General features: G+C 37.8%; 1 protein-coding gene across 1 annotated transcript in view; it reads right to left on the bottom strand.

Moving 5' to 3' along the window:
- Positions 1 to 13,527, bottom strand: part of USH2A (usherin) — a 790,488-nt gene that overhangs the window by 552,046 nt on the left and 224,915 nt on the right. The window contains exon 20 of the mRNA XM_060088664.1: positions 406 to 636. Within this exon, the coding sequence (XP_059944647.1) occupies positions 406 to 636 (231 nt within the window). The remainder of the gene's footprint in view (positions 1 to 405; positions 637 to 13,527) is intronic.

Raw genomic sequence — 13,527 nt, 5'->3', positions numbered from 1 at the left:
CTGCCTTTTCAGGGACTTCCCTTGTGGTCCAGTGGTTCAGACTCTGTGCTTCCACTGCAGGGGGCACGAGTTTGATCCCTAGTCGGGAACTAAGATCCCACGCGCCACGCAGTGTGGGCAAAAGAAAACACACACACACACACACACACACACACACACCCCACTGCCTTTTCACATCTATTATATATATTTTTTTCTTTTCTTTCCTCCACTTACCCCACTTTTTTTTTTCAGAATACTGAAAAGATAAATATGTCGACACAATCAAGCTAAAGTTATAAAAGGGCTACATTAGTATCTCTATAAACAGCTGTAGTAAAAATTCATTGTAAAGACGTATCAAAAGCATTAAAAACACCCCAGGGCTTAGTGTCTCGTAAAGAAAGTGATATCAAGCACACCTACCAGTAAAGTCTGTATTGACTGGGTGAGTGGAGCTGGGAAATTTATAATATCCATTTCCTATGAAACGAGTTCCTTTCACCATTGTGGCCCTCGGAGCTGGTAGAGCTGCCTGTCTCCTTTCCAGCTGATATGTAGGAGAGGGTCCATTCTGTTCTTCAGGTGTCTGCCACCTAAGATGGATGGTTGTACTGTTGATTCCTTCAACCAGAGGTGGCCTCAGTTGGGCTGGTGCTAAATATCAGAAAACCCTTGTTACATTCAAGAATTTGGCTCCTATCTCTAGACACAGATATGCACACATATGTTCACATGCACCTGTGTACATTACACTCAAAATCAAATCAATTATGGCCTCCAGTATTTCTATGGTCTAGGAACTGAAAACACAGAGTTAATAGTAAATGTGACTAAACAAAATTTAAATGGCTAATGAATATGCTTTTATCATTAAACAAAGTTTTTTTTACAAATAATTTCTCTATTCTTTCTTGCGACCTGACAGATACTATATATTATAGTCTGTTGGAGCACCACCCAGATTCCCTTTACCAAGCAGATGCTTCATTGCTCTAGCTTCTGTGCCTGTTGGTCTCTAATGGCTCATGGCTTCTCCATTTTCTAGAGAATACCCCTGCCCTACCCTGGAGCTACAAGGTCCCTTGTGAATCCTGCAGCCGGTGACTACCAAGCTAGTGGCTACTGATCACAAAGGGGAGAGTCCCTTGTCTTAACATGGTATCGAGTCAGGGCTGCAATTCACAGAGGCCAAGCAGGAAAAGGAAATGGTTGAAATGGGCTAGTTAGGGAGACTAGAGAAAGTGGGGTTTGAGAAAAACCGGTGAGTGGGGCGGGGTGAACAGTCACTAATTCGTGCCAGCCCAAGGATGATTCAGGAATGACAACCCAGTGTTGTCAAATCTTTTATTTTGTTAAAAAAAGTCATTTTATGTGTAATTTTCTGATTTTTAAAGCTTAGCTACTGATCTAAATTAAAACAAAAAAACAACCACTCTGAAAGCCAAACACAGCATCCACAGGAAAGAACAAGCCTGTGATCTCAGCGGTTTGCAAACTCCTGTCCAGGTACAACAGACTCAGGCAGCCTCGGGGGCCCTGGAGTGACCACAGCACTCCCAGAAGTGGCCTGAGCCTTGGGCAGTAAGGGCCCAGGGCTCACATACACACTGGGGCCATGGTGCGCCTTGAGGTCCAGGGACACTAGCATTTCTTTGGAGCCTCCTGGGAAACCCCAGGAGTGACAGCTCTGAGACTTCCCCTAAAACCTACTGGTAACAGATCAGATTAACAACGGAGTTGTTGAAAATGAAGACCTGTTTCGATTTTCATTTTCTTAACAAGTTGGGTTTGTAGGATGAGATTCATATCCACTCGAAGTGTGTCAGCTGGGTTTGAGGGGTGAAAGTGAAGAAAGGAACACATGTCATAATCACCAAGTCTATTTATCAAGGACCCAGACTAAGGCTGTGGATCTTAACTTACACCTGTGTTAACACAGCCTTGTGCAGACACAAAGTTTTTGCCTGTTTCAGTAAATGTAAGATAAATACAATGTGAATACAAAAACTAATATTCTTAAACCAAGAAAGGCAATTCACCTTAAATCAGCTTCGAACAATGACCATTTGTTACTTTCTAGAAAGCTTGGCCAGCTTTCCAAAGAGAAACAATTCATTGTGATTCTATTTTCACTTTTAGTAAAGAAGAGAGGGCAGTGAGTAAAAAGTTCATCAACTTAGAAAGATAGTTAACCATTCTGTTCATCTTCCGCCAGTGTGAGCCATGTGATATTTTTATTCTTATATATACGGATCTGTAAATTTTATGCATGACTTCCTTCAGTATTCTTTACCAAAAATTAGCTAAATGCTGGGTTCTCAAATATTTCATTCTACAAGCTATGATCCCTCTTCAAAATAATCCAAAACAAAATAAAAAGCTAAGCCATGCAGAAATTTCTTCTCCCACTAAGCTCATCTCCAGAGTTTGGAGTTCCATCTTTGTAAAATTTCAGGAAGCCATCATTGGCTATTAGCTTTACTGGGGAAGGAGGACTGTCAAAGATTTCTGAGTCTTGGGGTCAGAGAAGCAAGTAATGGAGGACCGATTATATCTTTTTCATTTGTTTAAAATTTTCTACTTAGGAGCAGACAATAGGAATTTTGAGCTTTTCTGTTACTTTCCTGTATTCCACTTAAGATTCCCTAGTGATCTGGCACACAAAGACTTGAACTTTTTAGTTTGAAGAATAGCATCTATTCCATTGATATCCAAATATCATATGATATCGCTTGTATGTGGAATCTTAAAAAATGACACAAATGAACTTGTTTACAAAACAGAAATAAAGTCACAGATGTAGAAAACAAATGTATTCTTATTTAAAAGCAGCTATTTTCTCAAGGTCGCATTTGTTTGACATCTGATATTCTTTTACTTTACTCCAATCACCCATCTGGATGGGGATAATGAAGATTTGTACCACTATTGTATTCAGAATCCTTTCCCCATTGATACATCATTGAAAATCACTTCTTAGTCAGGAATATAATTTCAGAGTCAAACAAAACAAATAAAAGGAATTCCAGCAACTCAGTAGGTTTGTTTTGTTTGATTTAATGTCTACTAAAAGTGAGAGCATGCAATTTTTAAAATATGACAAAATGATTATAATCAATAAGGACACATGCATTCAGAATCCACTAAAATTAATGTTGACTATTTAAACTCTAACAAGTAGTGGAGCACTTCTAGATTCACAGGGGAATTGCTCTGCTGAGCAATTACACCATTCTTAGGAAGTCAACCACAGAGAATGAGTGGAACTAGAGTATATATATGTGTGTGTGTTTGTGTGTGTGTATTTTATTCACGTGCTTAAAAAAAAAAAAAAAAAAACCTCTCAGCTGCTCTGTTACAGTTTCACTTGCGAGTCAACCCAGCCCACTTGAAAGGGTGAGTACCTGCTCAGACATTATCTTCAGAGTTCCCCTAAGACCAGAGGGGAACTTTCAAACAATTAAATGAGACTGGTCTCATATACATTCACAGGTAGAATAATGATAAGAAAAACAGATACTCCTGAACTATTAAACACATACACACAAACACAGACTAAGAGACAGGTGAATTAAAGATTATGGCTCAGATCATCAAAGTGAAGGGATTAAAGGTATAAATTTGTTCATCACAAAACAGTAAATTAAGAGACAATATGGAATAATGAGAAAGTCTCTGCAGACTTCTAGAGATATAATTTTCACTTTTTATCCAATTCTGTATGATTTTACAAAAACCACTTCAAACCTATATGCCTCAGTTTTCCCATCCAACATGAGGATAAATTTTCAGTGGAACACTTTGAAAATAACTGCTTTTAAAAACAATATAATTGCATTAAGTTTTACAAAGCAAATTTCTATTTAAATACAAGGCACTATTATTATTAGCCAATAAAGCATCTTTTAAATTACATATTATAAAATGATTCAATTCATCCACATTTAGAATCTGTATTTACTTAGAAAATCCTCTTATAAGCATAAAGTATAAAATGGATCTTCAATATCCATCATTTCAAAGACTAACAACATACAAAGTCTGTCTCCACTTGGAATAAAATTATGGTGCTCTTGCATTTTTTTGCATTAGCTCTGTGATCCAATTTCTAGTCTCTCTCTTCTATTTATAAGCATTCTTTTATAAAACACTCTGTAATATACATTCTCCTTTATGCAGCATTTATTACTTTATAATCTGATTAATAGCATATCATAATGCATAAATTTACACTTGCAAAATTTACGTAGTGTGGAGTCTGACCATCTTAGGATAAGAACTGAAGACTAAATGAGCAGAAGTGCTTGCTGACAGGTCTTTAAAATCAAATCTGTTTTCAAGGAAGTTGTTCTCTATGAAGACTGCACGGCTGTGTCAATATCATAAAGCATCATCAACTATTAGGAAGACAGCAATCTAGGAGCAAACAGCGTTTCCTCATTTCAGGGGTGTGAGGGGGGGAAAGACTAATATGAGACATCCTCAGGCATCTTGTCAGTGGAAAATGATCCTGACTTTCTCTCAGAGATGCAAACTGTCACAGGAAATGCGATTTGCCAAATGCTGCTAGGCCCGAACACCTGTGAAAGGGCCCTGGGACTAGGACTCAAACATAAAATCTGGGTTGGTCATGTAGCCATGATTTCCCAGTTGGCAAGCGCTCTCCATTCAGGGTCCAGAAGAGGAGAGGATTCTCCCCTCAGACTCTCAGAGACTTCTCAGTGCTTTCTTGTTGACTATCTATTCTCTGACTGAGGAAAGAAAACATCAATTTTCCCATTTTCTTCTTTGTTTACTAGTCCCCTTCAAGAGAGAGGATATATAGTGGAACTGATCTGGAAAGGAGAAAACTTAGGTTCTAGACTGCTTCTTTAGGACCCTACTTATAGAACATTGGCTAATCCATTATTTGGCCTCTCTGTTCTTCAGTATCTCACTCATTCATTTATTTTTTTGGAAAAAAAATTTTTATTGAAGTATAGTTGGTATACAGTATTATATAAATTACAGGTGTACAATAGAGTGATTCACCATTTTTAGAGGTTATGCTCCAGTTACGGTCACTATAAGATATTGGCTATATTCCCTGTGTTGTACAATATATCCTTGTAGCTTATTTTATGCATAATAGTTTGTTCCTCTTAATCCCTTACCCCTATACTGCCCCTCCCCCCTTCCCTCTCCCCGCTGGTAACCACTAGTTTGTTCTCTATAGCTGTGAAGCTGCTTCTTTTCTTTTGTTGTTGTTGTTACATTCACTATTTTGTTGCGTTTTTTAGGTTCCACATACAAGTGATATCATACTGTCTGTCTTATTTCACTTAGGAAATACCTTCCAAGTCTATCCATATTGTTGCAAATGGCCAGATTTCATTCTTTTTTATGGCTGAGTAATATTCCATTGTGTATATATATATACCACATCTTCTTTACCCATTCATCTGCTGATGGACACTTAGGTTGCTTCCATAACTTGGAAGCTGTAATAATGATGCTATGAACATTGGGGTGAACGGATCTTTTCAAATTAGTGTTTTCATTTTTTCCAGATATGTACCCAGGCGTAGAATTGCTGGGTAATACCTCATTTATTGAAGAGCACGACAGACCCGATTATGCCTAGGGTCTCTTCCAGTTTCAAATTTCTGCTTGAACATTTTCAAGCAGCTCCTCTCCATAGTAAACCAAGAAGGGGTGCTGGATACATAGATCCCCTCAGCCCTCCAGGAAGCTAGCCAGCTTATCTCCCACAGCTCTGAGCCATCTTGTTCCTTACCTCAGCACGGCAGATACATATTATGATTTTTCCTTGTGTTCTATGATATAAACAAGGCCAGAAAGCAGTGCTTTTAGAGAATTTAAGGGGAATCACCTCCTTGAAGAATAAACACTACCTTAACCAGCTGTCATGCAGGTGATCATCAATAATTTGCACGCACCTCACGTCCAACACATAAAGAGTGTGAGGGTCCATGATTTCTGAACTGTACATACGGCTGCAGCGATGACAACACGTACTGTTCCCTAAAGTCCCCCGTCAATAAAAGGCAGTTGCTGGGACTGTAATTATGGCATCCTTGCTACCCAAACTTGAAGCTTTTATGGGGCTTATGCAATTAACTACTTAAATGCATAGTAACACTTGCTTCTCTGACAGAAAAGTATTGATTTTTTAATCATTTTCAAGTCTCCTCTAGCACAAATAAATGTACTACAGTTACAGTTAATGCACTGTGTACATGCATTAAACGTTGGTGTGACAAAATTTATTATTTTGTGATATATAGAACTGAAGTCGGGCTTCTCAGCAAGTAGCATCATGGATCCAGCATCAGTATGGAAACTACCATTGCCCTTGATACTCCACATTCTCTAACTTCTACAAGTTAGAGATCTTTTTTCATAGGATACTTAGGCTTAAAATAAAGGAGGTGATGCTGAATATAAATCTTTCCTATATGTCAGTGTAGGAGAAAATTAGAAATAGTCCAACAGAGAAGATAACAGTTTATTTTTTCCTAAAGCTGTGGGTGTATGGCAACTCTGTTCAGATGAATTTTTGTCTATTTTTTTCCCCTTGCATTTATTTAGGGCACATCTATCAAAATATTTTGCATACAACAGTCTTTCTAGTTCAATTCTTACACATTTTAATTGTGTTGTTATAATGCCTTACTATAGTTAATACATTGGAAAACTAAAATGGTGCTTTAAAAAGTGTGATTTCTGCCATGCCAAAAGGTCAACAGAGGCCCCGTGAAAGTCACATATCTAAATACAGACCTGGGAACAGAGGTCATTACATAGTGTATCCACAAGCCTTTACCTTGGGTGCATCACACATTCAACATTAAAGTGGGTAAGTAAAAAGCAGTTAATTTTGTTTTGTTAGAAATAATATCATTTTAGTTTTAGCATCTAAGACAGATGCCAGCATTTCACTCTGAACAGATGGTAATTCCATCTAATAGTGCATCTCTGTATTAGTAAGGTCTGTTGTGTATACAAACAGTAATAAACAGTAGGTAAGGATCAAAATAAATTTTAATTGTTGACATTAAATTCTGGCAGCCACAGTTCTAAGGCTTCAATATTCCTTTTTCAAGTCTGTCAGGTTTACTAATGCTACAAAAGCTTTGTCGAAAGCTGCCAGATCCCAGTTTCCATACAAAGATGTTGCATGCTACCAGCTGTTGGTCTGCACCAGGATTACCTGTTTTCCTACACTGAAATAATCCTTCAGGAATAACATGGGATTGGTGCTACCACTGATGCACTGGTCCGCCATGATTTCTTTTAGAATGCTTCTGAAGGACTGAACCTTTAATTAAGAGGTTGATTTTTTAAACGTTGTGTCCAATTGTTACAATTGGGGTCATGGTGCTATCACAGCCACTTCCCTACCTTGTAAGTAAGGGTCTCTCATTCAATTCATTCTATTCTCTTTGCAAATCTGGGCATTCCTGAACTTCTCTGAAACCGACATCATCCTTTTCATTTGGTTTGCTTTATCGGGAGTCTGAAGGATTTCCCTAACAATTGCAGCTCTCGTCAGCTGAGCTCTTCTGTAGACTTTGCTGTGGATCAAGCCTGCCAACAAGCACCAATCTGGTTCTCATAATGTCTCCAACGATCTGGTATTACAAGTAGTAGCCGCTCTATATTTGGGGAAGCTGCCATGTCAAAATCATTATAAAAAACCCCAGTTTGGCATTCAAGTTCAATAACAAACACGCTTTGCCATCATATTTCTTTAAAAACAAGGATGTATTTTTTTGAATCATGAAAAATATATTGCTTCCACCATATGGGACAACCAACGACTCACCAACCGATTTCAGATGCAGCATATTGAGCTGACCATATGTTACTGTGCTGTTGAATGGCTGAGTGATTCATGCCCGTCACATTCTAGTATATCAATTAAAGCTCCTTGAAGTCTGCATGATTTGTGTCTCTGTTATTAAACCCTGCTAATTCATCCCACTTACACATCTGTTATAAATCTCTAGGAGTGCTGCATGATTCATGGCAATCTGTGAGCATGCTATAGCAAATTCTTCTCCTTGTAATTAACAGTAAATTGTTTTACTGCCATGCAATGAATTTTTCAGTTATATTGCAAATGAACTCCTAAATGTGCGGTTCTTTCCTAAGAACTGACTTATATCATTAGGCAATTAAAAAGTATTGCTTTGAACCAAAAGCTTTTAATCAAGAGAAATACAACTTCAACACTGCCTGAGAGCCACGGAAATTTGACACGGTGGTTAGAAGGGCAAAATAATTTCTGTTGTCGAAAGAGCAAAACAAACAAAACCAACCCTTCCGCGTACTCAGGATTTCCCTGATGCTAAGACGTGAGAACTGCTGCCCGAAAAGACTGGGTGAGACAAGTGTGCACAGATACTGTTTATCTTAGAAGTGACTTAAGTCATCTGTCTTTACCAAATTTCTCAGATTGACTTACACTGCTCTAATGGTAAAACAGTGCCTTTATTCTTGAAATAAATAATTGGATAATTAGCCAAGTTGAATCCGCACAGGATTTCACTGCTGTTCAAGTGTTCCTGTCAAAGGTGAAGCAAATTCATTTCAGCTCGCCGCTGCAGCTCTTCGAAGAGGCTTTGATTTTTTTTTCCCCCACTTTCCTGGCAGCAGCCTGAGATTCATGAGTCCATACATCAAGTCGGTAGTTTAACAACAAATGGAATTAAATTCAAAGAAGGGAAACTAATTGAAGGACAGTAACAAAAGTGTTTGGTAATGTGCTTTTTAATACGGCATGCCACATTTGCATGATAATTTTTCCTTTTTAGCATGGAGCAGAAAGTGACTAGCTTAATGAGGGATTATTCAAGACAGGAACGAACAAAATGCATTCATAACTAAGAACAAAGATTGTATTATGAAACAAAAACAGGCAACCTCAGAGAAGTAACTGGATGATTGGTTTATGCATTATGAATAAAAAGATAGAAAAATATTTATATTAGTATTCACTAATGACTATATATACAAGATTGTTGTAATTAAAATTATAAATTAACATATTAAGAGTGCTTGTTTAATCACTCTGGGTCCTATTCACAATGAAAAGACTCATGTACCTGCATACAAAACAATGTGTATTTTCAACCCAGCCGCAAACATACATTCTACTTTGGATTCAGACAAAAATCTTAATGCACCACTAATTACTTGCTTAATGGGAGATGGGCACTTCTAAGCTTGTAGTGTAGAGGTCAATTTATGACAGGTAAAGGAAATAGGACATTGTTCCTCCAGGAATGGATCTCCAAAAAGAATTTCTCTGAAGGAATGTTTAATTTGTACTTAATTCACAAAGGGTGGAAATGTACAAAGTTATTAGATTAAAAAGGTAATCTTCAAGAAAAGTATAAAAAGGGTGCCCAGTCCATCAGCTTATGACCCTTATATACCCAGAAACAACTCCAAAGCCACCCATGACAGTTTCCTGAAGATTTTGCAATGGAGATGCAGCCGCTCCTGGGAGAATACCTCTCTCACATCAGCTCTCAGACTTTGTCATGGGCACCAAAACTAAAGGAGTAAAGCAATAAATATTCTGGATGAAATGTGTAATTCTAATAATATCTAATTGAAAAACTACTTCAAAGAGAGCAAATTATAATTCTCGAGCTTTTTAATGAAACATACATCTTTACGAGTATCTTTTTGATTTCTGTGACTGAGATTTAAGGGAAAAAAACATGTTTCAGTGACTCAGTGCTTCAGAAAGGCTGACTACTACTTCTAATTTTAGGTGTTCTTCTTCAAAATTTTTAAATGGTCGCTGGCTTCCTCTGATTCCTGACACTTCACTCACATGAACTACATTTAGACTTGAGTTAAATTTCTCACAAATCCATTAGAATTCACTGGAGTCATATATACCCTCCAAATTGTAACTTGATTACTAGAAGAAACAGAGCAGGAAGAATCTTAGCTGCAACTTAACTTTTATTCCTTTCCTACAATGGTCAACAAACCTGTTGACCATTCAAAAGGATTGACCTTCTCACTGTTTATTTCTATGACTTCATATCTATCAGTTACACACAGAGGTTTAATCCTAGGAAAATTTTAGAAAAAAAAAACCTTATTCACCTATTAAAAACAAAGGAGGTAAGAAGGATATTGGATCTATAATTGCTGGGGTTTTCTTTGCATTCTAATAAAAACAAGTCCATTGTTCCTGATCCAAACACCCCTGAAAATGGTATATCTCATAATAAAGCAAGTGGCAAGCAAAAATTATTTTTTTATCCTTTTGTCATGTAAGTGACTTTATTCCCTGCTTGGCAGATGAAGAGTCAGAGAGTTCTGACAAAATAAATTAAGGGATAAAGAAATAAAAATTTTCCCAGAAGAACGCTAAAATAATTTTTCCTTCAGAAAAGAAAGGATTTCACATGTGAACAAAGTTAATGTATTTTTTTTAATGGAAATTGAGTAGAAGGAACATTTTGGCAAAGGACAAAAAACTACACATTTAAAATGTACTATCCTATCTTCTCCTGCAACTGTTTAGTTTTTTACCTTCCAGCTTCTGCTCTAACCATGTTAAACAGAGTGCTGTCCAGAGAGTCATCAGTGACCCCACGTTCCTTGCAGTTTACATTTTTCCTACTTTCCCTACAGCATGTGACCCTACTGACAACATTCTCCTTCTAGAATTCTCTCTCCTCTTGATTTTTTGGATACTGCTTTTTCTAGGTTCTTCTTCTAACTCTGACCACGTCTCTGTTCCCTTTATTCCTTTCCTCTTCCTCCCAAAATGTGAGCATTTACTGAGATGTAAACTTTTATTTTGTATTTTCTCTGCCTTCACTAATACATTATCATCTATAGTTTCGGCTCCTTCTATATGCAGGGGACTATAAAACCCGCATCCTTCTTAAGCTCCAGATTTGCATTTTCTGCTGTCGGCTGGTTATAATTGTCATGGATGTGTTTCCATCAGATAATCAAACTGAAACTCATGGTTTTATTTCTCCCATATGTTCTTTGTCTTTTGCATTATATTTAGTGGCATCACCACTGTCTGGGATGTTTACTGTCATCTTCAATTTCTCCTTCTTCTTAACCTGTGGATTTCCTTTCTTTGATCTACTCTATTCGTTTCTTTTAATCTTTCCTTCTATTTATCTGATTTACTTTCTCATGGCCCCCTTGGAATGTCTACCAGTCTCTATTTCCACACTTTAGTCTATTCTACACTATACTGACAGAGACATCTTTATAAACCTCAGCTTTCATCATGGCAGTATGGAACAGCCCCTCAAACAGCGACACATGGTATAATAGCTGCAAAAATCTTTACCAATTCTTTATAGTCCATTTCAAGTGCCATTTAACCTGAACTAATTTCCCAGTCTCCTAAATCAAAGCTATCTATCCCATATTCTCCATTCCCATAACTTTTTTTTATCCTTTCCCCCAAGGTGTTAACCCTACCTGTTATATGTCAGTACCTTAATGCAGACACCATTAAGGTATTTTTGAATGGATTCTACTAGAATCCCCTCCACCCAGTGCTTTAAATAGTAACCTTAATAGACGCTTACTGAATTGAGTATTCACAGCAAAACATAGCAACAATATGGTTATGCCACATTATTAACTCTATTGTAAACAAATTTGAAATGTGTAGTTTTTGATCAAAATCCTGAAATGCATGCCATAATTCTGAACAACATGTTCCTTACAGAACTGAAAAATGATGCTTTTCGGTGTTAACCCCCCTACAGTTTACTTTTGCCATTCAATCCTTAGTTTTAGGACTCTCCATTGTTATACTTATGTTATAATACTGTTACCGAAACAAAGTTGTAAAATAAATTGCATGACTTCGATAACATTCAATTAGACATTCTATAACATTTACATTGTGACTGACAAAAGTATTACAAAACAGTTATGATAGAAATCTTGATAAAAATAACAACTTTTGTTGAGAATTTACTCTGTGCTGGGCACTACTTTAAATACTTAACATGTATTTACTCCTCAGGAGAGCCCTATGTAATAGGTTATCCTTATTTATAAATTGGAAAACTGAGGCCCAGAGGTCATATAATTTACTCAGGGTCACAAAGCTAGTAGATGGCAGAGCCCAAATTCAAGTTGCGGCATTCTGGCTTATCATTTTCCCCTAAAATACACAAATAAACTCCTATTTGAAAAAGTCAATTAACTTGCACATCTCATGGCTTTCGGAGACTACGAGAGGTTTCCAAGTTCTGTTTTTCAGGGATAAAGAGGCAGGGAGAGGACTCAGAGGGCCTAGATCAGTTCTGCTCCACTCAGCTTCCAGTGGCTGGAGTGGCCTTAAGCCTCCTCACCAGTGACTAGAAGAAGAGCACATAGCACTGGGGCGCAGTGAGTTCCATGTCACAGGAACTCTTACTGCAACCAATGAGGATGATATTCACACAGACGTGATCACTGGTCCATTAAGCAGGGAAGATGCCATTCTATAGACATTTTCCCTGCTTTTCTCTTTCCATGTCCAGGGTCTGTCTAGTCTCTGGGGACTGGCATGTCTCCGTTCAGTTCTTTTGGTTTGTGTCTATGAAAAAACAGAGTAGATCCTATCTAAAGGAGAGAGCCTGTCCTAACAGTGCTGGAAACTAGGGCATGTGAGGTGCAGCTGGGAGGTCCCTCAGTACACAGCCTGGAGGAGAGAAGACCTGGCTGGGGGTATTGTTACTGAAGATGTTATTGGAAGTTATGTCATGAGGAAGGTGAATTAGAGTGAGGACAGCCCCCAAGGGAGTGGAAGGAGAATGTTCAAGAAGCCAGAGGGAGGTATCTTGGATTAGTATCACCTCTGAAATTGCGTTTCAAAGAGGTCTCTAAACATGGTAGGATTTGCCAGAGAGGTGTAGTTCCCCCACCACTAAAGGATCAAACACAGGTCGGACAAACACTTGGAAGGAATGTTGCATAGGATATATTAATATTGGCTAGACAGTCACCCTAGATGACTTTGAAATGTTTTACAACCCTGAGAAGCTGTGACTTCAGTTCTGCTCGGTCACATAATCGGAGTTCCTTTATCCTCCCCTAGATCTCAGGCCAATCTTTGGTTTGCGTGGTTTCTGTTTTCACTTTCTCCAGCCCCCAGGACATATTTCTCTTTTAATTTTTATCCTCTAGTCCCAAATTATGTCATTTTTTCTAAAAGAGACAGGGAGTCTTCCCCTGTTATCCACACTCTGTAACTCTAATAACATCGTATATAAAAATAAATAAATATTCTTATAGGAGCATGGTGTTTTTTGTTCAAGCTAGGTACTCCATAAATACTTGTACATATAGGTTAAATACGTAAAAACACAAAGAGCTCAGTCAGAGATAATAAAACATAATTACTTGGAACTTTGGAGCCATTCTCATTATTGAAAAAAAAAATTTTTTTTTTTGGCCATGCCCCGCAGCACGTGGGGATCTTAGTTCCCCAACCAGTGATTGAACCCGTGCCCCTTGCATTGGGAGCACAGAGTCTTAACCACTGGA

The sequence above is a fragment of the Mesoplodon densirostris genome, chromosome 2 (assembly GCF_025265405.1).
Source record: "Mesoplodon densirostris isolate mMesDen1 chromosome 2, mMesDen1 primary haplotype, whole genome shotgun sequence".
Taxonomy (NCBI): domain Eukaryota; kingdom Metazoa; phylum Chordata; class Mammalia; order Artiodactyla; family Ziphiidae; genus Mesoplodon; species Mesoplodon densirostris.
This window is presented reverse-complemented; position numbering and strand designations above follow the sequence as displayed.